The sequence below is a fragment of the Chiloscyllium punctatum genome, chromosome 41, assembly GCF_047496795.1.
Source record: "Chiloscyllium punctatum isolate Juve2018m chromosome 41, sChiPun1.3, whole genome shotgun sequence".
NCBI classification, from domain to species: domain Eukaryota; kingdom Metazoa; phylum Chordata; class Chondrichthyes; order Orectolobiformes; family Hemiscylliidae; genus Chiloscyllium; species Chiloscyllium punctatum.
The window spans coordinates 53,946,007-53,971,878 of NC_092779.1; the positions used below are offsets into that span (position 1 = coordinate 53,946,007).

The 25,872-nt window shown below is 42.8% G+C and overlaps 1 protein-coding gene across 1 annotated transcript in view; it reads right to left on the reverse strand.

Annotated features, from left to right (window-relative positions):
* LOC140465074 (doublecortin domain-containing protein 2-like) overlaps positions 1-25,872 on the reverse strand; it is a 219,123-nt gene that overhangs the window by 29,805 nt on the left and 163,446 nt on the right. The window contains exon 8 of the mRNA XM_072560919.1: positions 20,577-20,674. Coding sequence (XP_072417020.1) covers positions 20,577-20,674 — 98 coding nt within the window. The remainder of the gene's footprint in view (positions 1-20,576; positions 20,675-25,872) is intronic.

The window sequence follows — 25,872 nt, forward strand, 5'->3', positions numbered from 1 at the left end:
TATACTGAGGCACAGGCTACTAAACTAGATGAGATTGAGATGCATAAGAAGAAGGTATTAGCAATTCTAGAAAGTGTAAAAACAGATAAGTCCACTGAGCTGGATGGGATTTATTCTAGGATTCTCTGGGAAGCCAGGGAGAAGATTGCCAAGACTTTGGCTTTGACCTTTATGTCATCGTTGCCTGCAGGAGTAGTGCCAGATGACTGGAGCAGAGCAAATGTTGTTCCCTTGTTCAAGAAGGGGAGTAGTGACAACCCTGGAAATAAAAGACCTGTGAGCCTTACTTTGGTTGTGGGCAAAGTATTGGAAAGTATTATAAGAGATAGGATTTATAATCATCTAGAAAGGAATAAGTTGATTAGCATTAGTTTTTTGAAAGATAGGTCATGCCTCACAAACCTTATTGAGTTCTTTGAGAAGGTGACCAAACAGGTGGATGAGGGTAAAGCTGTTGATGTGGTGTATATGGATTTCATAAGGCGTTTGATAAGGTTCCCCACGGTAGGCTACTGCACAAAATATGAAGGTACGGGATTGAGGGTGACTTAGGTGTTCGGATCAGAAATTGGTTAGCTGGAAGAAGACAGAAGGTAGTGGTTTATGGGAAATATTCATCCTGGAGTTAACATAGAACATAGAACAATACAGCGCAGTACAGGCCCTTTGGCCCTCGATGTTGCGCCGATCAAAGCCCACCTAACCTACACTAGACCACTATCCTCCATATGCCTATCCAATGCCTGTTTAAATGCCCATAAAGAGGGAGAGTCCACCACTGCTACTGGCAGGGCATTCCATGAACTCACGACTCGCTGAGTAAAGAATCTACCCCTAACATCTGTCCTATACCTACCACACCTTAATTTAAAGCTATGCCCCCTCGTAATAGCTGACTCCATACGTGGAAAAAGGTTCTCATGGTCAACCCTATCTAAACCCCTAATCATCTTGTACACCTCTATCAAGTCACCCCTAAACCTTCTTTTCTCCAATGAAAACAGCCCCAAGTGCCTCAGCCTTTCCTCATATGATCTTCCTACCATACCAGGCAACATCCTGGTAAACCTCCTCTGCACCCGTTCCAGTGCCTCCACATCCTTCCTATAGTATGGCGACCAAAACTGCACACAATACTCCAGATGCCGCCGCACCAGAGTCTTGTACAACTGCAACATGACCTCAGGACTCCGGAACTCAATTCCTCTACCAATAAAAGCCAGTACGCCATATGCCTTCTTCACCGCACTATTTACCTGATTGGCAACTTTGAGAGATCTGTGTACATGGATACCAAGATCCGTCTGCTCATCCACACTACCAAGTATCCAACCATTAGCCCATACCCCATTTTTTTGTTACTCATACCAAAGTGAATCACCTCACACTTACCCACATTGAACTCCATTTGCCACCTTTCTGCCCAGCTCTGCAGCTTATCTATATCCCACTGTAACCTGACACATCCTTCCTCACTGTCAACAACTCCACCGACTTTCGTATCATCCGTAAACTTGCGCACCCAACCTGCTAGCCCCTCCTCCAGGTCATTTATAAAAATGACAAACAGCAATGGTCCCAAAACAGATCCTTGTGGAACTCCAATAGTAACTGCATTCCAAGATGAACCTTTACCATCAACTACTACCCTCTGTCTTCTTCCATCCAGCCAATTCCTAATCCAAACCTCCAACTCACCGTCAATGCCATACCTCCATATTTTTTGCAGTAGCCTACCATGGGGAACCTTATCAAATGGCTTACTAAAATCCATATACACCACACCTACCACTTTACCCTTAGTCATCTTCTCAAAGAATTCAATAAGGTTTGTGAGGCACGACCTGCCCTTCACAAAACAATGCTGACTATCCTTGATCACATTATTCCTATCCAGATGTTCATAAATCCTATCCCTTACAATTCTCTCTAAGACTTTGCCCACAACAGAAGTGAGACACACCGGCCTATAGTTAGTAGGGTTATCCCTACTCCCCTAGGGAGTTGAGTTACTAGGACCTGTTTTGGGTCCACTGGTGTTTGTCATTTTTATAAAAGACCTGGATGAGGGCATAAAAGGATGGCTTAGTAAATTTGCAGATGACACTAAGGTTGGTAGAGTTGTTGATAGTGATGAAGGATGTTGTAGATTACAGAGGGACATAGATAAGTTGCAGAGCTGGGCTGAGAGGGTTCAGAGGGTATTTACGAGGATGTTGCCTGGTATGGAGGGAAGGTCTTACGAGGAAAGGCTGAGGGACTTGAGGTCGTTCTCATGAGAGGCAAGAAGGTTGAGAGGTGACTTAATTGAGGCATACAAGGTAATCAGAGGATAAGATATGTTGGACAGTGAGAGCCTTTTTCCTCAGATGGCGATGGCTAGCACGAGGGGAAATAGCTTTCAATTGAGGGGTGATAGATATTGGAAGATGTCAGAGGTAGTTTCTTTACTCAGAGAATAGCAGGGGCGTGGAATGCACTGCCTGCTACTGCACCAACCAACCCCACTGCCCCATGGCCGAACACTTCAACTCCCCTCCCACTCTGCCAAGGACATGCAGGTCCTGGGCCTCCACCATTGCCACTCCCTAACCACCTGCGTCTGGAGGAAGAACGCATCATCTTCTGCCTCGGGACCACCTAACCCCATGGCATCAATGTGGATTTCACCAGTTTCCTCATTTCCCCTCCCCCCACCTTATCCCAGGTCCAACCCTACAACGGCACTGCCCTCATGACCTGTCCTACCTGTCCATCTTCCTTCCCACCTATCTGCTCCACTCTCCCCTCTGACCTTTCACCATTAACCCCACCTCTAGCACTCTCAGCTACCTTCCACCAGACCCTCCCCCCTCCCATTTACCTCTCCACCCCTGAGGCTCATAGCCTCATTCCTGATGAAGGGCTTTGCCTGAAAGATCGATTCTCCAGCTCCTCGGATGCTGCCTGACCTGCTGTGCTTTTCTAGCACCACGTTCTCTACTCCAATCTCCAGCATCTGCAGTCCTCAATTCTGCCTACAACAGTAGTAGACTAGCCAACTTTACAGGCATTTAAATGGTCATTGGATAGGCATATGGACAAGAATGTAATACTGTAGGATAGATGAGCTTCAGAGTGGTTCCACAGGTCGGCGCAACATTGAGGGCCGAAGGGCCTGCATTGCGCTGTAATGTTCTATGTTCTGTAAGTGCTTCCTCCAAGATCATGTTTTGCAACCTACTGTCTATCAGCTATTAGGTGTTATTGCTCTAAGGTGTTTGATTCACCTTCATAGCTTAACTATAATAGTCTACACTGTCAGTTTATCATTGAATACTTCGATTACACTGTCAGTGTTCTTTCAAACCAATGCATTCACTTTACCCTTATTGTACAAACCGATATTATATTTGTAATTGTGGTTGCTTGCATCTTTGTTGGGATTGCAATCATGTTTTATTTTAAATCTTGCAGTAATTTAATTTACATAGCTCCTCTATGGTGATATGGTCGTCATTTTAAAATGTGCAGCAAAATAAATAACAAGTGATTTAAGACAGTGACATTAATACGTGTTAAGGCTTTGTGCCAACACTTCCTTCCTGAAATGAAAGCCCTTAAAAGTTGTAGTATTCCTGACTCCTTCAAAGTGGCTATAGAATGAATTTCTTCAGTGGTCATTAGTTGGTCAGTCAAAGGCCTCAGTTGATACTGGACAGGAAAGTTCAGCCATTTCATCCCTGGACCTAACTTTGGTGAACCCAGGAAAAGGCAGGGTGTTCATATATCATTCCATACTCCTCTCAACCGGAATAAATGTACCTCCTCCCCCATCCTCCAAATATACTGTGAAAGGCGGCAATAAACTCTCCCCTATATTTCTCTTTTCATTCATTGACCACATAGTTCACCTTGCTGGAAAGCAAATAAATCAGCCATATTAAACAAAATGCTTAGCTGGAATAACATCCTTCTGACTTTAAATGAAGTAAATGGATGAGGTGCATATAGTGGGGGATTTCTGAAAATCAAGTGAATCTAATTAGGAGGTAAAGAAGCAACATTTTTGAATCTTCTTTTGCACTTCAGCTGGATGAAATATCTTGCTAGTTCTCCCTTTGCCTTATTTTATGAATATCACTGTACAAACTCCACATCATGTGTTTGCAAGATTTGAATCTCTATGAATTTGGCGTTCCAAATGGACTCTCTGACCTTGGAGCCTAGATTACAGGAAACACAATGCCGATGTGAGTGCTCAATATTAGCTTGCCTATTCACCAGACAGATGTTTGACAGAGTGACCAGATGCCCTGGACCCATCTGTTTCCCAGGTAAGTGGCCCCTTCTTGAAAGTGTGGTGTGGAGAGTGAAGGAGATCATATCCATCATGAATTGCCAGAGGGAGAATTCTCCTGAGCTTGAGTTAATCAGAAATGAATTATCGTAGTGAAGGACAGTTTCACTGTACATCAAGAGTAGAAGTCAATACAGAAAGAAAACTTCTTCTCATGTAAACCTTCCACCAACAGCGAGGTTATGGAGTACAAAATTAAAATGTCATTGCCAATTCTTAGCAGGTTAACATTTTAAACTTTCATTTATTTCCTCCTCAACCTAACAGTACTGACCTCTTGTCGAGCCGTGATTCCTCTGGTCCCTCTCAATGTTAATGTTCTGGCTTTCATCCAGACAGTGAAACTTTCTGTTTGAATTGCACTAAAGTTATTTCCATCTGTTTCACTGCACCAAAGTGGTCCTAACTAAAGTGTCAAACATTGTGTGGCTGTGATCAGGGTGCAGTCTCCACCTTGCCTTCCTTAACCCCATGCAGATTTCAATGTGACCCTTTGCAACATTTTTCGCCAGTGGAACTGCCCAGTTTTGTTACAGTCATAGAGATGTACGGCATGGAAACAGACCCTTCAGTCCAACTCATCCATGCCTTCCAGATATCCTAACCTAACCAAGTCCCATTTGCCAGCATTTGGCCCAAATCCGTCTAAACCCTTCCTATTGATATACCCACCCAGATGCCTTTTAAATACCATAATAGTACCTGCCTCCACCACTTCCTCTGGCAGGTCATTGCATACATGCACCCTTGGTGTGAAAATGTTGTCCCTGAGATACCTTTTAAATCTTGCCCCTCTCACCTTAAACCTATGCGGTTTGGTTTTGGACTTCCCCTCCACAGGAAAAGAACTATCCATGCCCCTCATAATTTTATAAACTTCTATAAGGTCACCCCTCAGCCTCTAATGCTCCAGGGATAAAAGTCCCAGTCTATTCAACCTCCCCCTATAGTTCAAACTTTCCAATCCTGGCAACATCCTTGTAAATCTTTTCTGAACCCTTTCAAGTTTCACAACAGCTTTCCTATAACAGGGAGACCAGAACTGCACACACAGTATTCCAATAGTGGCCTAACCAATGTCCAATATCAATACAGCTATAACATGACCTCCCTACTCCTATACTCAATACTCTGACCAATAAAGGAAAGCATACCAAATGCTTTCTTCACTATCCTATCCACCTGTGACTCCACTTTCAAGAAACCATGAGTCTGCACTCCAAGGTGTCTTTGTTTAGAAACATTCCCTAGGACTTTACCATTAAGTCCTGCCCTGACTTGCCTTTCCAAACTCAGCACCTCCCAAATATCCAAATTAAACTCCATCTAATCAAGATCCTGTTGTACTCTGAAGTAACCTTCTTCGCTGTCCACTACACCTCCAATTTTGATGTCATTTGCAAACTTACTAATCATACCTCATATGTTCACATCCAAATCATTTATATAAATGACAAAAAACAGTGGACCCAGAACCAATCCTTGTGGCACACCACTGGTCACAGGCCTCCAATCTGAAAAGCAACCCTCCACGACCACCCTCTGTCTTCTACCTTTGAGCCCGTTCCGTATCCAAATAGCTAGTTCTCCTTCTATTCCATGTGACCTAAACTTGCGAACCAATCGACCATGAAAAACCTTGTCATATGCCTTACTGAAGTCCATATAGATCACATCCACCACTCTGCCCTCATCAATCCTCTTTGTTACTTCTTCAGAAAACTCAATCAAATTCCGGAGCCACAATTTCCCATGCACAAAGCCATGTTGACTATCCCGAATCAGTCCTTGCCTTTCCAAATACATGTACATCCTGTCCCTCAGGATTCCCTCCAACAACTTGCCCACGACTGACATCAAGCTTACTGGTCTATAGTTCCCTGGCTTTTCCTTACCACATTTCTTAAATAGTGGCACCACGTTAGACAACCTCCAGTCTCACCTGTGGCTATCGATGATACAAATATCTCAGCAAGGGGTCCAGAAATCACTTCCTTAGTTTCTCACGGAGTTCTAGAATACACCTGATCAAGTCTCATGGATTTATCCACTTTTATGCATTTTAAGACATCTAGCACTCCTCCTCTGGACGTATTTCAAGATGTCGCTATTAATTTTTGAACTGACTTCACTTGAATCCACTCTTAGCTGCCCAAACATTGCCAAAGCACCTACAACAATTAGCACCTCTTCTCATTCCCAGTGACCTCAAGTTGATTCCCAGTGATCTATCCTTGGCTTCTCCTCTTACTCACTTATATGCCATTTCATGACATTATCTGTAGGCACAAGGTCAGCATTCACCCACTTTTACAATGCACTTTCTCTTTCAAGCATCACTATCCTTTTGGTGTTAAGATTGCTGATAACATCCAAACTTGGAATAAACAAAATCATCCAATAAAGGACTAAATACATTGTCTTCACCTCCTGTCAGAAACACATGTACCATCACAGTGAACCCACCTCCCTCAACTAGCACTGACTCAAATTGAATCCCAGGGTTCAAACTTACTGGAAGTCAAGTTTTATGGAAAGTTTCCCTCTACAAGTCACGGTAAGTTTTCTCATGCTGCTATTCCAAACTCTTCTCATTAACTCAGTACCATACTCTTGCGACATACCATTTCTCTGATGCTAGCCCGATTCTCCCACTCACCAGAGAAGGAAGTCCACGCCACAACCACAATATCTCAGGATCCCTGAGCTCAGCACCATATTTAAAAGACTGCTGTGCTCCTGGTTAAGTGTTGGCAGTCTGGAGATGCCCTGCACAGCTTGAGATATTTGACCCAGACACAGCAGACAAAGGGAAATTGTCCCTCCCACGTTGCAGGAGAAAGTGAGGACTGCAGATGCTGGAGATCAGAGCTTAAACATGTGTTGCTGGAAAAGCGCAGCAGGTCAGGCAGCATCAAAGGATCAGAAGAATCGACGTTTCGGGCATAAGCCCTTCTTCAGGAATGAGGAGGGTGTGCCAAGCAGGCTAAGGTAAAAGGTAGGGAGGAGGGACATGGGGGAGGGACGTTGGGAATACGATAGGTTGAAGGAGGTCAAGGTGAGGGTGATAGGCTGGAGAGGGGGTGGGCGTGGAGAGGTCGGGAAGAAGATTGCAGGTCAAGAAGGCGATGCTGAGTCTGAGGGTTGGGACTGAGAAAAGGTGGGGGGAGGGGAAATGAGAAAGCTGGAGAAACCTGCATTCATCCCTTGTGGTTGGAGAGTTCCTAGGCGGAAGATGAAGTGCTCTTCCTCCAGGCATCGTGTTGCCATGGCCTGGCGATGGAGGAGGCCAAGGACCTGCATGTCCTTGGTGGAGTGGGAGGGGGAGTTGAAGTGTTCAGCCACGGGGCGGTTGGGTTGGTTGGTCCGGGTGTCCCTGAGGTGTTCTCTGAAATGTTCCGCAAGTAGGCGGCCTGTCTCCCCAATGTAGAGGAGGCCACATCGGGTGCAGTGGATGCAGTAAGTGATGTGTGTGGAGGTGCAGGTGAATTTCTGACGGATATGGAAGGATCCCTTGGGGCCTTGGAGGGAAGTGAGGGGGGAGGTGTGGGCACAAGTTTTGCATTTCTTGCGGTTGCAGGGGAAGGTGCCGGGAATAGAGGTTGGGTTGGTGGGGGGTGTGGATCTGACGAGGGAGTCGCGGAGTGAGTGGTCTTTCCGGAACGTTGATAGGGGTGGGGAGGGAAATATATCCTTGGTGGTGGGCTCCACCAAGGATATATTTCCCTCCCCACGTCGATTCTTCTGATCCTTTGATGCTGCCTGACCTGCTGCGCTTTTCCAGCAACACATTTTTAACCTTCCACATTGCAGACAGGCAACTGGTAGAGAAGACAGCCATCCTCTTCTACAGTACTGGGACAGGAGGTCATGACACCTCATCCTGCCAGCCCACTCTATGGTGGCCCCCTGGGTCAGTGTGGTCTCCAGATTAAGATAAATATGCAGCAATGCGCTAAGAAGGTCCATGACATACCTCACTCTTCCAGGGTAGGTGCTGTCATCTTCTCTCTGTCCATTCTCAGTCTCTATCAGCTGCGAGGCTGCCTCCCACAAAGACTCATGCTCTACCACTCTGAAAATTAGATGCAATCTCTTCCCTCACTCACATGCAACTTGACCTTACCACACTACTAACTCTGCATGGCCTCTGCGCTGCTTACTAATTCACTTGGAACACTGCACCACCTTTCTCCCACCTGCACCAGCACTACCACCCACACTCATCTCACTCCATCCCTCCCTTTCTCACATTCCAGGATAAAAATGACCCATAATAGGGCCAAAAGAGTCACAATGTTCGATATGTGACAACTCGCTTCCTATTGGGAAAAGGATGTCGGCCCTCAGCCACCAAGAACCAGGACCAGGATCAGTCCTTTGGAGACAGAGGAAAATTGATTCCATCTATACTTCGTACTGCTTCAGGAAAGCAACCAACATGATCAACGACCCTTCCCAGCCCACTCTCTTCCACGCTCTTCTGTTAGGCTTAAGATAAAAACGTTTGAATACACATGAACAGATTCAAAAACAGCTTCTTCCCTGCTATTATCAGATTTTTGAACAAACCCCTCAAAAGTTAATGTTGACCTCGATCTCTGCAACTTCTCTGCTGCTGTAATACTGCTTTCTACACACTGTTCTGCTACCTGATCCACTTTGTCTGGTACAATCTGCCTGTAGAGCACGCAAAACAACACTTTTGACTGTATTTCAGTATATCTGGCAACAATAAATCCAATCAAACAAAGTAAGAAGTATTGTCAATTGCTGTGCTACTCTCCCATTACTCCTACCATGAATGCATTCTTAAAATGCCACAATTTCTACCCCTGGTCTACAAGGCACTCTCCTTCTGTGACTACCTGGTCAGGTCCACGCCCCCCCTACAACCCACCCTCCCATCCTGGCACCTTCCCCTGCCACCGCAGGAATTGCAAAACCTGCGCCCACACCTCCTCCCTCACCTCCATCCAAGGCCCTAAAGGAGCCTTCCACATCCATCAAAGTTTTACTTGCACATCGACTAATATCAGTTATTGTATCCATTGCTCCCGAAGTGGTCTCCTCTACACTGGGGAGACTGGACGCCTCCTAGCAGAGCGCTTTAGGGAACATCTCCGAGACACCCGCACCAATCAACCACACCGCCCTGTGGCCCAACATTTCAACTCCCCCTCCCACTCTGCCGAGGACATGGAGGTCCTGGGCCTCCTTCACAGCCGCTTCCTCACCACCCGACGCCTGGAGGAGGAACGCCTCATCTTCCGCCTCAGAACACTTCAACCCCAGGACATCAATGTGGGTTTCAACGGTTTCCTCATTTCCCCTTCCCCCACCTCACCCCAGTTCCAAACTTCCAGCTCAGCAGTGTCCCCGTGACTTGTCCTACCTGCCTATCTTCTTTTCCACCTATCCACTCCACTCTCCCATCTTTATCCCCTCCCCTACTCACCTATTGTACTCTATGCTACTTTCTCCCCACCCCCAACGTCCTCTCATTTATCTCTCCACCCTTCAGGCTCTCTGCCTTTATTCCTGATGAAGGGCTTTTGCCCAAAACGTCGATTTTACTGCTCCTCAGATGCTGCCTGAACTGCTGTGCTTTTCCATCACCTCTCTAATCTAGACTCATTTTTTTGTCTCCTACAAGTACACCTCTGTGGTCAAGGCAGTGGCTCCAAACAACATTCACTCATCCAAATCTGACGACAGGAGCACTAATGCCTCGGTGGATGGACAGGCATGGCTGACACAGACACACTGACACAAACACACACGCACACACTCAGATACCAACACCTCAGTAGGAACATTAGCCAGGTGAGAGCGAGGATCACCACAGCATGTCTGGGTCTTCTAGCACAATGTCCTCAGGCTCTCCCAACCAAAACTCCACAGCCAACAGGCTCTGCTGCACAGTAGACTCCCTTTGCCCCTGCTGCAGTGCCCGGGACTGCCAAAATGTAGTAAAAAAGAAGGTAGAAGGGCACATGTGACACAGGAGCAATACATCATCAATACATTTGTAAATATATATTCACTTTGTTCATCAGCTGTGTGAGCAAATGTCATTCTAGTTGCAACTATAACACTGAAGGTATGCAGCCTATCTTTATGCTACACAATATCTTATGGGTGAAGTGAATAGCTCCTGTGTCATGTGCAGGTTACGGGGAGTGTGGAAGGTGATTACTACTTTGTCAACCACAATCAATTTTTCCAAACATCAAAATGTTGATTGTGCATCACAGCCATGAGTGGATTGATTCCTGATGCTGCTTCATGTGCTCAAAAGTGATTCGGGGCAAGCATTTGGACTGCACATAGGAGGTTAATGCCTAAGGTTCACAAAGCATGTAATGCTCTCAGGTGTGTTTCACCTTCAGTATGTGGGTGTCTATGTCATGCTGTTCCCTTTCGAAGAGCCTCACAGCACTCGAATTTGAAACCCGCTCCCTCACTGAATGAAGCACTTACCCTACCCACTTCAGTGTGGTCAATGGCATTGTCAACTCCATTATGCATTTGTTATTTACTGCAAATTGGAAGAAAACAGCAGTCACTCCTCTGATTAGTCTCAGAGTAGGAATCTTACCCTTGATGAACCCCCAAACACATACATTCCCACGTTCTCTTCTTGGTAAGTCTCCTAGTCAACCCAATCAGCTTTGAACTTCCCAAAGTCAACCCAATCAGCTTTGAACTTCCCAAATCAGCCTGCCTATCTAGATCTTCAATTTCCTACTTTAACCCCCTCTTCCCACAAGTCCCCCAGCCCCAGGAATGTCATGTAAACATGCCAAACTTAGCACTGTCCCTCCATGGAAGCCCAGGCTGCTGAGTGTCAATGATAACACCTCCCATTACTCCTTTTGCTTCAACACTCTATATTCTTCCCCCTTTATATACTGAGCTACCTGCCTTTATGAATGAATTCCTCTCTGTATCCACCATGCTACCTCCAGTGCCCACATTTAAGTTTCCCAGCTTCTCTCCCACAGCAAAGGCCCCAATAAAGCTCTATATAATCTTTAGCGGACAATGCCTAGGACTGATTACACCCCACTTAGCAAATGGCTTCGATGGGCAGGCCTGATTGATATGTCCAGACCTCAAATTGATAATCTATACAGCTTTCTGATTGTCTTACTATGATTTCCCACAGTGATGGCACTGGATCCAAAGGTCTGAACATGACCCCTTCCCTAGGCTGAGGAAGTATGAACCCACCAACACCAATGACCTTAAGCAGCCGACCTACCATGGCCAGGATCCTGGACTGTCCTTGACTCACTGTGCCAGGAGTCGTTGCCTGAAGGATGTCTCCTTAGACCTGACTGAAGGCTACTCCCCTTAAAGATGTCACACTCAATTGATGCAAAAGCATTGTGTTTAGCATGCACAGAGTCCGCACATGGTGCAGGTGTGAGATTGATGCTGCATGTATTGTAGCTACATGTCCACTCCAGTGACTGGTAACTGCTGACAACCATGATTAGCTGCCAGGCTTTGTGTTTGCATAAAATAGCGAGATGAGACAGAGGTATGGGGACAAAGCGCAAACATGCAAGGCAAGGAAGGGTTGCTATAAACATCAAATTAGGCACAAAGCAAGTGAGCAAGCAAATGAGGAGCCCTGAGATGCAACCATGAACTTGGTGCCCCTGTCCCTGTTGTGGAAAGTGTCCTTGCAGCAGCAGTCCAATAAAAGATGCCGGTGAGCTCCAAAGTGCAGCTTTGAAGTGCAGAACTGTACTGAAAGTGGATCAGTGACATGTCATGATAATGCAATGAGGCTGGTTTGTGTTTAATGCCAATGTCCATGGATATGGGATGAATGCAGGTGCTTCCCATGTCTCAAGATATCAGTGCCAGTGTCCAAGGTGGAGATCTGGAGGACTAAATGGTGGGGTCACCAGGTAACCACTCTGACTTACATGTCGGGAATTCACTGTGTCTAGTTTCTATCTACTAGGTGGATGAATAGAAAACTGTATATGAATGCAACAAGATTTTGTAGTAATGTAGGTGATAAGATGAGAGCAATGACGCTTGGAATTGGGCCTCTCACTGCTCATGAGTAAGAATCTTGTTGCCCAACACTTGGTTGGAAAATGGGAATTTCTTTTTTTTGTTCTCAACATTGAGAAGGTCTTGCTGAACATCACACATGATTTTCCCAAACGTTTTTGCCACGGCACACATCATTTGGGGGCTAAGGAAGATTTCACACACAATGATTGCTTCCCTAGAATCCAGGTTGACCCTGAAGTGAGTTTCCAATCCTACACTCTCAGCTGTAAACACTGCCTGCCTCCAGCTGTGGGGCATCATGCATCTTGGCAAACATTAGCCCATTTCACATTAAATACCTCCTTGGTGCTTTTGTCATCTCAGGACTCAATTAGCTGGAATTTTGACATTGAGATGGGTATTGGGAGTCAGGAATTTTCCCAACCATCTTCCAAACTGAAAGAATCCAATAACTCTTTTTTTTTCCTGGGGTGATAAATAGGTCAGAGGCAGCAATGGGGTGACTGGTGAGATTGGCAGCTTGGGAGGCCCACCTCCATGTACTGGCACATCAACCCAGTTGTATGCATGCTTTGTATGCACCTACAGCTGTCACTCCATGCCCCTTGATATCTCCCATGCCACTTCAATTCCACTACCACTCACTGAGTATATATTAGGTACACAAACACAACTATACAAAGGCATTTTCATCAACTTCACGCCACTTAGTCTTGTACAAATACACATACAAGCAGTGGAAAACTATTTCAAAGGGAGATTAGGTGATCCCAAAGTAATAAAGGTGTCAATCAAAATACCATTCCCCTTTGAGCAAGCAGGTACCTGCCAGCTGAGTTTATTAGTCACTTTTGAACATGAGACAAGCATTCATAACAAGATCATCTGGCAACTGTATCAACCAAAGCAGGCTGAAGGGAGCTGGAGAACCTGTTGGAACATGACAAAGGACAGACCAAGGAAAACAACTGGGTAATTTGAAGATAAGGAACACATAAACAAGACATTTATCTGACAAGGACAAGATTTTCACGCAGAGGGTGGTACGTATATGGAATGAGCTGCCAGAGGATGTGATGGAGGCTGGTACAATTGGAACATTTAAGAGGCATTTGGATGGGTATATAAATAGGAAGGGTTTGGAGGGATATGGGCAGGGTGCTGGCAGGTGGGACTAGATTGGGTTGGGATATCTGGTCGGCATGGACAGGTTGGACCAAAGGGTCTGTTTCCATGTTGTACATCTCTATGACTCTATATCGAGGGTAGGCATAGATAAAACAAAGGCTTAATTTTAATACCTACAAAATGGCAAGTCTTAGATCAGGTTGAGTGTTAAAAACTCAAATCCAAATTTGGCCTACCACATCCAGGTTTAATAGAGGTAACACTGGAGGACAGACAGCCAACATGCTCAGAAGGATGTAGGTTGAACACTTAAATATTATAAGCAGACTGGAAGCCATATCTTTAACACGTTTATCAGGCTTAAATCAAGTAGACTAGGAAAAGAACCTAAACTATCACTCCACTATGAGCTGTTCAGTAAAGGTAGAAATGCTTCTCACCAGCACAACAAGGTATCTTATCCCTTGCAACTTCCAGCTCTATCAACCCAGATGTATGCATGCTTTATATGCAGCTTAAGCTATTACCCCATGCCCTTCCCAGGTCAGCAATCAAATGCCCACTCTACCCCACCCAGGGTAAGGGATCAGAACCTTTCAGAATTCTTCCCCTTCCTCTCCCTTAGGGTCAGTGATCAGATTTGCACATTCCCACCAACACAACAGGAGGTTCCTTGTCTGCTCCTGCACCTTCATAGAGTCCATAGAGTTTATACAGCACAGAAAAAGATCCTTCAGCTCATCATGCCTGCGCCAGTTATCAAGCATCAATCTGTTCTAATCCCATTTTCCAGCTTTGGGCCCATAACCTTGTATGCTATGGAGTTACTCATGGTTATCCAGAATGATCCCTACCTGACAGAGACCAAAGACTTCAATCTGGCTGTTTTCCAAGCAAGGGAGGGAAGGAAAGAACAAAAACTGACACACACATGATTCCACAGAATTTGGGAAACCCAAAATACTAAATTTCCCAACTCAGACTCCTTCCCCCCACTCCCCCTACCCAGTCTACCTACTTAGGAGGTCCTTTCCTATGAATATTAAGACCAAAGCCAATTAATTTATTGCAATGAATTTGTTATTAATGATCAGTGCTCTGTGTATACATTATAATGTATTACAGTTTATATTGTAATTTTTCAGATTACATTGTATTCTAGTATCTAATATGATTTTATTGGAGCAGTTATTCGTGACTATGTTTTCTTTCTTCATTGTCATTTTCACATCATGACTTGATCGGCTTTACAAAACTGGCTAGTGAATATCTGATCTGCCACCCAGATACCATATTCTTGTAAATCTAGCACTGATTGCTTTCAGCTACAAATATTAGCTACTGATCTTGACTTTCATTAGTTGCACCAGATTCCTATTCTGCCTGTGAGTTCAAGGTGCACTGTTCACATTTGAACTACACAGTGACCAACACCTCTTATGTCTTATTTTATCATTTTGACATTGCTAATAATCCACTGAAAGCATTGCAGTAGAGCTTTAAAAGGTTTTTCTAACAGATTTAGAATCAGCTTAATGATTGTAGAAACTAAAGAATCCCATTCATAATTTTAAAAAACGAAGTGATTTTCCTTCTCAATTTTCCCCTCCTTTTATAGGGAGAGGGGAAGATGAAGTGGAGGATTGGAAGGAAATAACAAACAGTGTGGTTCTACAGACCACTAACAGCCCTCCAAGTAGTCCACATACATGAGCTCAGCAATGGAAGTTAACAGCTATAATCAAGCTCAATCCCATCAAGTGCAGCTTAATGTTCAACAATAGTACAGCAATACTGAACAGGAACTACAGCTAATTCTTCTTTATCCTAATCCAAGGTTAACTTTAGCACTTCAATTATTATCCTGTTCAAGAGCAGTAACACAATACTGGACAGGGATCAAATTTAGAAATATGGTCTGCATGGCTCAACAACATTCTGTACACCTGCTTTCCTGATTAACCATTTGTAAGATCATCACTTCTTGCAAATGTGAAATTTCACTTACATGGCTGCAAGTAGGTATCAGAATCACTGTGGACTGCTGATTTGTAAGTTTTTTTCTGCTTGTGACTGTGAAAATTATTCCTTTTGCTCCCCTAATTTTCTTTAATTGTTGATGAGGACATTGCATGCATTTGTTGTGCATCCCTCATTGGCCTTGAGAAGGTGGAAATGAGTGTATTCCATTTCAGTCTCATGTTGGGTGTTCATGGATAAATAGGAGTTTTGTTCTTTTGTTACTGCATTATCTTACTTCGAAGGTCAAAAGTCATGTTAATATATAACTTGCCTCTATAAGAAGCAGTTAAAGGTGGTTATACAGGACCAGACAATCGGAAACAATGGTTCCTCCAAGACCATTAATCCTGTGTGGACAAGCCACTGCAGAGCGCGGCAATTCAACAGACTGACCAGCCATCTATTGGTATTCGATGCTGCTCTATTAGTCACGATATGAACAAATCCTTGGCACACTCCATTAAGGCCACAGTGGGTCATCGCACTAAGTCAAGCAAATGCTTTATATTATTACAAAGTTTGATCAAAAATGTTGCTTTAAGTTTTGTGTGACCAACAAACATAGAATTACAGCATTGCCATAGTCTCTGACATTCTTGAGACAGCCATAGCTCGTGTCAGTAGGGATTTAATTAATGCCTTTTAGGTAGTTAGTTTTTCTTTGTTTCTTTTTCCATCCAACTGTGATTGTGAAGGCAGTTTTGTGATGTGAAGTCATGCCCACTGGGAAGCAGAATTAGACTGCCAGAACTTATTTCACTTAGTACCTTAACAGCCATTGGAGAACAGGAGATTTTAAGCCCATCTGTCTTGGCTTGATTTAAAGCCAGTTCCCAGGGGTAAACGAATAGCACTCTAACAGCGTGTTACCCACTGCCCTGGAGACTTGCTTTTGTTTAATGCCATCATGATATAACTACTCACTTTGAGATACCTACTTGCAGCCATGTAAGTGAAAAAACAAGAAGGACGTTGTTCTGGAAATATGTTTCAATAAAGCGCTTTGACTTTGTTTCAATTTTACCTGTGCAAGCTATAAAACAATTGCCAGTTCATTGATGCTGCTATTGTTGCACATTTCCCTGAAAAACATTGAATTAATATTTAGATTTCCCAGTGTTGTGTTTAGCTTTGCAAGACTTAAGAGTGTTAATCCTATGCAGCTCAATGTATCACATTGAATTGCAAGCACTCGCCAATCAAAAAACTGCTCAAACACTAGAATGCTGATCATATATTGTATCTACAAACCACCTGAAAACACTAAAATAACATCACTCCCTTTCAATTGTTCTGGTTTAAGTTTCATGTTTTTCATATTCTTCAAATGCTACATTGTCTGAATTTTACAAGAAAGGGTGATGAAAAGATTTAATAGTTCTATACAAAGACTAGTGAGTGGACAGAATAGCTCACCCCTCCCTCTGCCAACCCTGCAATACAGAGAATAGGGGCTATTTCAGCAAATCCAAGAGAAAGCCAGGTAAGTATCTAGAACAAAATCTGATATGAGTGCCCTGAGAGCTATTGTGGAAGATGGTGTTCTTGAAACTAGACAGGTAAAGGTCACAATGCATTTATTGCTCTAATATATCATAGCAGGATACAAACAATGCAGTATCTCAAACAGAGAGATGTATTACCTGGCCATTTCTTTTTAAATGACCAGTTACAGCTATTAACTCAAAGTTTTTTTTTGCTCAATTCTAGTCAATTTCTATTCATATATTTGAACAGTTTTGTATATTCGTTAAATGTAATCATCTATTTGTTGTTCCTGAAGTCAGGGATAAAGTGATCAGTTAGGTCATGCAGATGTATTTACTCACCATTTAAACAAAGGTTACAGAGCATAATAACAATGAATTAGATTAAGAGAATCAACAAAGCAGCTATACAGAATGAAACTTTTCGCTGCTCCATCTAACTCCCTCAATTTTATGCTTTCAGCACAGAACTGGAGGTATAGTTTATTCATGCTTTGGTGCCCATCCTGTAGAACCAGCCCAAACTGAAACTGGGACTGGCACTGCAGTTTCATCTCTAAGCCAAATGCCATCCTGACTTGGAACTATTTTGCCATTGCTTCAGTTTGCCTTAGTTGGGTCAAAATCCTGGAAGTCCTTTTCTAACAGCTCTGGGGGTATACCTACTCTTTATGGACCTGCAGCAGTCCAAGAAGCTCATCAACACCTTCCCTAGGGATAGGCAAGAAACCACTGGCACCTACAGCACACAAATGAATGAGAAAAGACAATCTCTGTTTGAGGTTAACAATGATGGTTGGTGCAGAAACTGGAAGAAATTCAAATCAATACAATGGGAGTTTGTATTCAAGTATAGTGTTAGCACAGGACAGAGAAGAATACGGAACCTTGAAGTTTAATCTTGATATTAGAGAGCAGAGTGAAAATAAAGCCACCAATACCTTGTTTTAAAAGGAACACTTTAAACAGTTGTACTGGTTTATTGTTGTATCTTTATTAAAAAATTATCCCCCAAAATTAATGAGAGAAGTAATCATTTCTGGATCATGTTCACCTTGGATCAAGATTTATAGAACACTAAGACATGAACAGCGCAGTTAAAAGTAGTTTGATTCATCCCACATCACAGACAACATAGACTGAAAGTCAATGAGGAATAATTCAATTTCAGAACTTTGGTTCTATTTATACCCAAACATTTACTTCATATTGAGTACTCATAAAGCAACTACTCCCTGGAGGTATCGGTCACTTTGTACTGAAGAATCTTCCGTAAATTTTATCATTAATTACAGATTACAGATTACAGATTACTTACAGTGTGGAAACAGGCCCTTCGGCCCAACAAGTCCACACTGACCCGCCGAAGCGCAACCCACCCAGACCCATTCCCCTACATTTACCCCTTCACCTAACACTACAGGAAATTTAGCATGGCCAGTTCACCTAACAATTAATGTTAATCAGCTTTTCTTTCTGTGAACAAGTTAAGCCAATGAATTGAATTCTGTGACCCTGTCTTCGTCAAGAACCTTCTCTTATAATTTTAAAGCACGTTGTAGGCAAAAAGGAAGACTATGCAATAATTTGGAAGTGAGTAGCTATGAGCAACTCATGGATGCATTGGTGTTGACCCTATTACGTGTGTTCACACTTCCATTCAATTTGAAAACCAATGTTACTTTGAATTGAGAGAAGTTGCTCACTATTTGTATTGGCTACACGACATGCCAGCAGAGCTCAGTGGGAACATTCTCAGCTCTGTGGCAGAAGATTGTGCATTCAGGCCCTATCCAAGGGACTAGGCACATGGGGGACACTGATTCCCAGTGGAGTACTGTTCTGCCAACTTGTGCAGGCAACAGAGATCCCAGTCACTGGCTGGAGGGTTGATGAGAGCTGCGTGCCATCAAGAAGTGCCAGTCAGGCACTTGACAGGTCAATCAGGTGCCCAGGGAATATGCCCTGCCAACTACAAGTTGCCAGTCAATCGGAGTCTATTGATTCAACGGAACAATTGCTTCTACAACAGAAACAGTAGCTTTTTCTAATATGAGGTGCCCACCTGAGGCTTTGGATTGAAATGACATGAAGGCACAGATGATTGTTGTTGGCGATGGGGTGGAGAGACTTGACAACAAGGGTAGAGGATGGTAACTCTCACATTTTCTGAAATCAGGATTCTTCAATCAGGCACCGAGTGCCTTGAACAAGAGAGTTTCCCTTCTCAAATGTCTCCTCACACATCCCAGGAACATACTAACCATCCCACATGGGTTTGTCTGCTGTACTTTTTGCACAACGAGTCTCTGTGCAACACTGGATGAATAGCAGCAGTGGTGGGTTGAAGGTCTTAAGTCATTGCCACTTACAGGGGCTTAATTGGCAATGGGGCAGGAAGGCTGTCCACAGGTTTAATCAGCATCCAAGTAGCTTCGAAATCTACTTGGATGCTGCCTGAACTGCCGTGTTCTTCCAGCACCACTAATCCAGAATCTGGTTTCCAGCATCTGCAGTCATTGTTTTTACACAGGTTTAATCAGGCTGTAGGCAGGTGGACAGAGGGGTCCCCACGACTGCCAATGGTCTGCTGGATTGAATGCCCTCTCTGTCAACAAAGTCACTCTTGTGGAGGGCACAAGATTCCATCTGCTGTCTCTTAGGTGAGCTGTTATACTGGAACCCTGCTTGCCCTCCCAAAGGGCATTAAAAAAACCCTCATATCCCTTGTGACTACATTAAAGAAAATTAGTGGGACTTCCAGGAATGTCATGGTATTTTGACAACTGACATTCTTAAAATAGACTACTATAGTGGGAGGCATTATCATACTGCTGTTTATAGGAGCTTGCTGTACACAAATTCTGTTGCACCTTGGATGTTACAACAGAGATTTTATATTTCTTAAATGGCTGTAATGTGCATAGAGTCATAGAATCATACAAGACGGAAACAAATCTTTTAATCCAACACGTCCATGCTGACCAAGTTTCCCAATTTAAACTAGTCCTACTTGCCCGTGTATGGCCCATATCCCTCTCAAACCTTTCCTATTCATGTACCTATCCAAATGTCTTTTAAATGTTGTAACTGTACAGGCATCTTCCACTTCCCTTACAGTTCATTCCATGTATGAACCACCGTGTGTGTGAAAAAGTTGTCCCTCTGTACCTTTTTAAATCTTTCTTCTCTCATCTTAAAAATATGCCCTCTAGTTTTTAACTCCCCTACCCTCGGGAAAAGGCCTTTGCTATTCACCTTATCTATGCCCACCATGTTTAATAATATAAATCTTTTCTGAACCCTCTCCAGTTTAATAATATCCTTCCTACAGTAGGGTGACCAAAACAGACACAGCACCCCAAAAGTAGCCTAACCAATATCTTGTACAATCACAACAGGATGTCCCAACTCCTATATTCAATGAAGCAATGAAGGCGAGCGTGCTAAACTCCTTCGTCACAAAATAGTGAAAAGTGCTAATAAATGTAAATTTTATTTCCTAATCCATATTATTAAGTCACCCACAAATAAGTTTTGAAGGTTTATTTCATGCTAACCTGATCAATGGGCAGCTCCACCTGTGTTTGATTATCTTCTTGAACTTCTGTTGCACCCATGGTCTCGGTCCTTTCCTCATAAGCTTTAAACACACAGCCTTCAGGGTAAAAGAAAGTGAAAATAGCTGAAATTAAACTGGAGCCAGAGAATGGACAATGATGCAACAGTGGCTACCTGTGGTGTAAGGCAAGAACTGCACCTCAATTCCAGTAACAGATGAAAAACACTTCACAGGAATACATGATCACCAGTTTCATCATGTTGAATGAACTTGAGTAAAAAGAAGATTTTTTTTAAGATGTCGTAATTGAGACAAATGTGTACATTTCCAACTCAGATGCTCACTTTCCAAACAGAACACAGTTGTTATTTATTATTTGAAAATTTATGGGTCAGCGAGTATGGAAAAATACAGTATAAAACTGATCCAACCAATAATGATCACAACACCAGGCTATCATTACTTGGATACACACTGAACATAAATAGTGAAAATGGGCAATACACAGCATTGACAGTCAAAATTGGAAACTCTTTCACTTTTGCTGCAACTGCATCTTTGCGTTGGGGCCACTCTCCATATTTGCTTGCCTTTACTTGTTTCCCACTGTGGCTTTCTTTACTTCTCTCACTTTTAATCATTGTTGTCACTATGATCACAAAGTTTGATTGTACAGTGCTGTATTTTGGTGGCACAGGTGCCATTTCATTCTAAAACACACACACACACACACACACACACACACACACACACACACACACACACACACACACACACACACACACACACACACACACACACACACACACCCTCTTGTCTAGCCCTGCTGGATACCATTACAGCAAGGACATTAAGCACAAGTAAAGGAAGAGTTTTGTTTAACTTGTTCTCACATGTGGTACACTGACAGAATGCAGTTAATCGTCAATCACATTGCTGTAGATCTGGAATCACAAGTCGGCCAGACCAAGTAAGGATGGCAGTTTCCTTCCCTAAAGAACATTAGTGAACCTTTATTATTTGAAGGGGTTTTTCAATCGACAACAGTTTCATGGTCATCATTAGACTCTTAATTCCAGACATTTTGCCATGGTGAGATCAAATCCAGGTCTCCAGAACATTACCTGTAACTCTGGATTAGCAGTCTAGCAATAATACTATCACCTCCCCAGTGCACTAGATGTACACAGCATAGAAAGATCACGGTGTGTAATGGTAAGTTGATGTCATTGCTGAACAATCCAGCTAAGGTCCTCTCCTAATTTCACAAGGCTTAACATGGAGTCAGCAGCAGAAAAGATTTACCTGCACTGCCAGTTATATGGATTATTAACTATTTTCAGATTAATCACTGATTTCAGTAAGAGTCATAGAGTCTTATGGCACAGAAACATAACCTGCCAAGCAGGTTTTCCAAACTAAACTAGTCCCATTTGCCTGTATTTGGCCAATATCCTTCTTACACCTTTCCTATTCATGTATCTGTCCAAATATCTTTCAAATATTGTAACTATACCCTCCCCTACCACTTCCTCTGGCAGTTCACTCTATATCCAGAGGAACCTTGATTATCCAGCATTCAATTTTGGAATTTGAAATTTTGGATTATCCAAACAAGATCGCAAGGTTCTGATGCATGGCTAACTATGTTATCCGACATCAATTATCTGGCATTCAATTAACCTAACAAAATTCTCCCCGCCCGTGACCTTCAGATAATCGAGGTTCCTCTGCATGCACTACCCTCTGTGTGGAAAACATTGCCCCTCCTATCCTTTTTAAATCTTTCCCCCTCTCACCTAAAACCTACGCCCTCTAGTTTTGAACTCCCCTACCTTCGGGAAAAGACCTTTGCTATTCACCTTATACATGCCTCTCATGATTTTATAAACTTCTATAAGGTCACCCCTCAATCTCCTAAGCTCCAGAGAAAAATGTACCAGCCTATCCAGCCTCTGCCTATAACTCAAATCCTCCTCTCCAATAACATACTTTTCTGCACCTTTTGCAATTTAATAACATCCTTCCTGTAGCAGGGTAACCAGAACTGTACGCAGTACTCCAACAGTGGCCTCACCAATGTTCTGTACAGCCATAATATGACATCCCAATTTTTAAACTCAGTGCTCTGATCTATGAAGGCACCTGTAACAGACACCTTTTTCAACATCCTGTATAACTGTGATCTAACTTAACTAACCAGTCTACCATGCAGAACCTTCTCAAAGATTGACATAGACAACATCTACCTCTCTGTCCTCATCTATCCTCTTGGTCACATCCTCAAAAAACTCAATCAAGTTTGTGAGACAGGATTTCCCATGCACAAAGCTTTGCTGACTATCCTTAATCAGTCTTGCCTCTCCAAATGCACATAGTCCTTGTCTCTCAGAATCCCCACCACTGACATCAGACTCACACATCTGTAGTTCCCAGACTTCTCCTTACAGCTTTCTTAAATAAACGTACAACATCAGCCACTCTCCAGTTCTCCGGCACCTCACCTGCCATACAGTCATACAGATGTATGCACAGAAACAGACCCTTCAGTCCAACTCATCTATGCTGACCACATATTTCCCAACCTAATTTAGTCTCACTTGCCAGCACCCTGACCATATCCCTTTAAACTCTTCCTATACATATACCCATCCAGATGCCTTTTAAATGTTGCAATTGTACCAGCCTCCACCACTTCCGCTGGCAGCTCATTCCACACATGATGATAAAAATATCTCTCCTAGGGGCCTCACAATTTCTTCCCTAGCTTCCCATTATGTCCTGCAATACAATTGATCAGGTGCCAGGGATTTATCTATCTTTATGTATTGTAAGATGTCCAACACCTCTTCTTCTGTAATGTGAACTGTTTTCAAGACATCACTGTTCATGTGTCCAAGTTCCGTAGCTTCCATGCCTTTCTCCACAGAAAATAGTGATGCACAATATATTTATTATCTGACCCTTCTCCTGTGGTTCCACACATTGACAGCTTTGTTGATCCTTCTCTCCCTAGTTGCTCTTTTACCTTTAATGTACTTGTGGAATTTCATTGGATTCTCCTTAACCTCATCAGCCAAATCTAACTCATGTCCCCTTTATGCCTTCCTGATTTCCCTCTTAAGTCTCCTTGGGTGATGTGAGGGGTCTTTATTCCAATATGATATTTATTGTGGCTCAGCATAAAATTTAAATCATATCCTTTCATTCATCATTCGTTCTTTGTTTCTGTTTAGTATTATATCTCAATGAAGAATAGACATAATTGTTCCAATTACCTAAAAATCTATTTTGTGCTTTTTAATGCATCATAGCCTTGCTTTTATAGATGACAAAATATTTGCCAGTTTGCAATCCTAGCCACCTCAATTCATGCAAATCAATTCTATCAAAATATTACTTGATGACAATGATAAACTAGAAATTGATTACCTTTACTTCCTCAGGGATTTCCCCACAAGATCAACAAGACCGACAGGCAAATATGAAAAAAGACCTACCAAAACCTTGTGAATTGTTTTCTATTTCTATTTAAAAACTCCCATTGAATGATATCCTCATAGAATTAGGAATTGTTGACCCTAGTTGTCCAACTGTAATAACAGCTATAAGCATAGTTAAACTTGGGAACTGAAGAAGTTGCTAATTCTAAATCACTGACTCCCTAATTTTTCTACATGCTGTGTTGTTGAGTTCCTCACAGGTAGCAATCTTTCAAAGTGAATGAATTGTCTAAAACTTTCCATTCTATGTTCTGGTATCACTTTTAGAAGTACCAGTAAAAGTCAAGCATTCTTGCTGAAACATAAATGATTTTTTATGGTAAAATCATACCCACACTGACCAACCTCTCCAGACCTGGAAAATTAAATTTTATCTTTGTATAATGCCAAATAATGTGATAAGCCTCTATAATTTTGAATAAATGTTTTAAAAGAATTCATTACATTTGATTATATAATAAGTTAAGCACCAATCTTTATTTCTCCTCTCCTGATTTGCTGTCTCTGAACGTCCTTCATTGAGACTGGCTACCTACCCACCTGGATGGTATCACTGCTGCTTGACATCTGAAGATCCCTTTGACTTAGTGCCTAGTCCAAACTATCATTAGGAAATGGAAAATCCATGCAATAATGATTGCTAGATCTCTGTAGGCAATTTTCTTCATAGTCAGCAGTGAGCACTATGGCTTTTTGTAGCAACCTCAAAATCTGGGTCAATATACTGGGTAAGAATGATGTAATAGAATATACTGGGTAAACACCAGGATGATTTTTCTTCCATTGGCAGTTTAGAACCAAATGAACTAGATACAGAATTTTGGGCAAGTTAACCACAAAAAAAGCTCCCCGAATATTTTCCCATGTTCTAAGCAACATCTAATCACAAAAGCTGAGAGCACTACCCAATTAAAAGTTCTAAGAATAACTTAACATTTTTGTGCTTACTCTCTTGAGAGTTTCTGTAAGCTTTTCATATATATTTATGGGTTGTAGCTACCACTGGCCAGACCAGCATCTATTGCTCATCCCTAATTGCCCAGAGGGCACTCACAAGCCAAGCACATTGCTGTGGGTCTGGAGTTACATGTAGGCCAGACCTGGTAAGGATGGCAGCTTCCTCCCCTAAAGGACATTAATGATCTAGATGGGTTTTTCCTGATAATTGAAAACAGTTTCATGATCACCATTAACTTGTTAATTCCAGATTTTTTTATTGAATGATTCAATCCCGTAGTGCAATTTGAACCTGGCTCCCCTGAACGTTATCTGAGTCACCAGATTAATAATCTAATGACCATATCACTAGGCCAATGCCTCCCCCTCAGATTTGAAGAGTTTTACTGTTTATACTGCTCTAGTGATGTGGGACATTTCAAAGTCTTGATTCTCAATTCAAGGGTTCTGCTCAGATCCTTTACTCCCAGATACTGGTGTGGTGGTTTATATCCAAGCTGACTCATAGCATTACAATGCAAATAGGCAGAGAAAGCCACAAGTGGAATAAGCTGCTCAAAGAAGGGAAAGGGTAAAAGAGCTTTTAGCATGAGCTCCGATCTGCCCAGGTCTTCAAGGAACAATTCTCCAATAGTAACCTCAGAGAGGAACAATGCAACAGATGTCTCCATTTTCCCATGGAGGAACTCAATGAAACCTATCATCTGTTGCAGTCAGAATGGCACCTCAGAGCAGAGCATTGCCAGTGGTTGTGAAGGTGACTAGGGTCATGATCATTTACACAGCTGTCTCTTCCCAGGCTTGAGTAGATGATATTTGCAATTATCCAGTTTG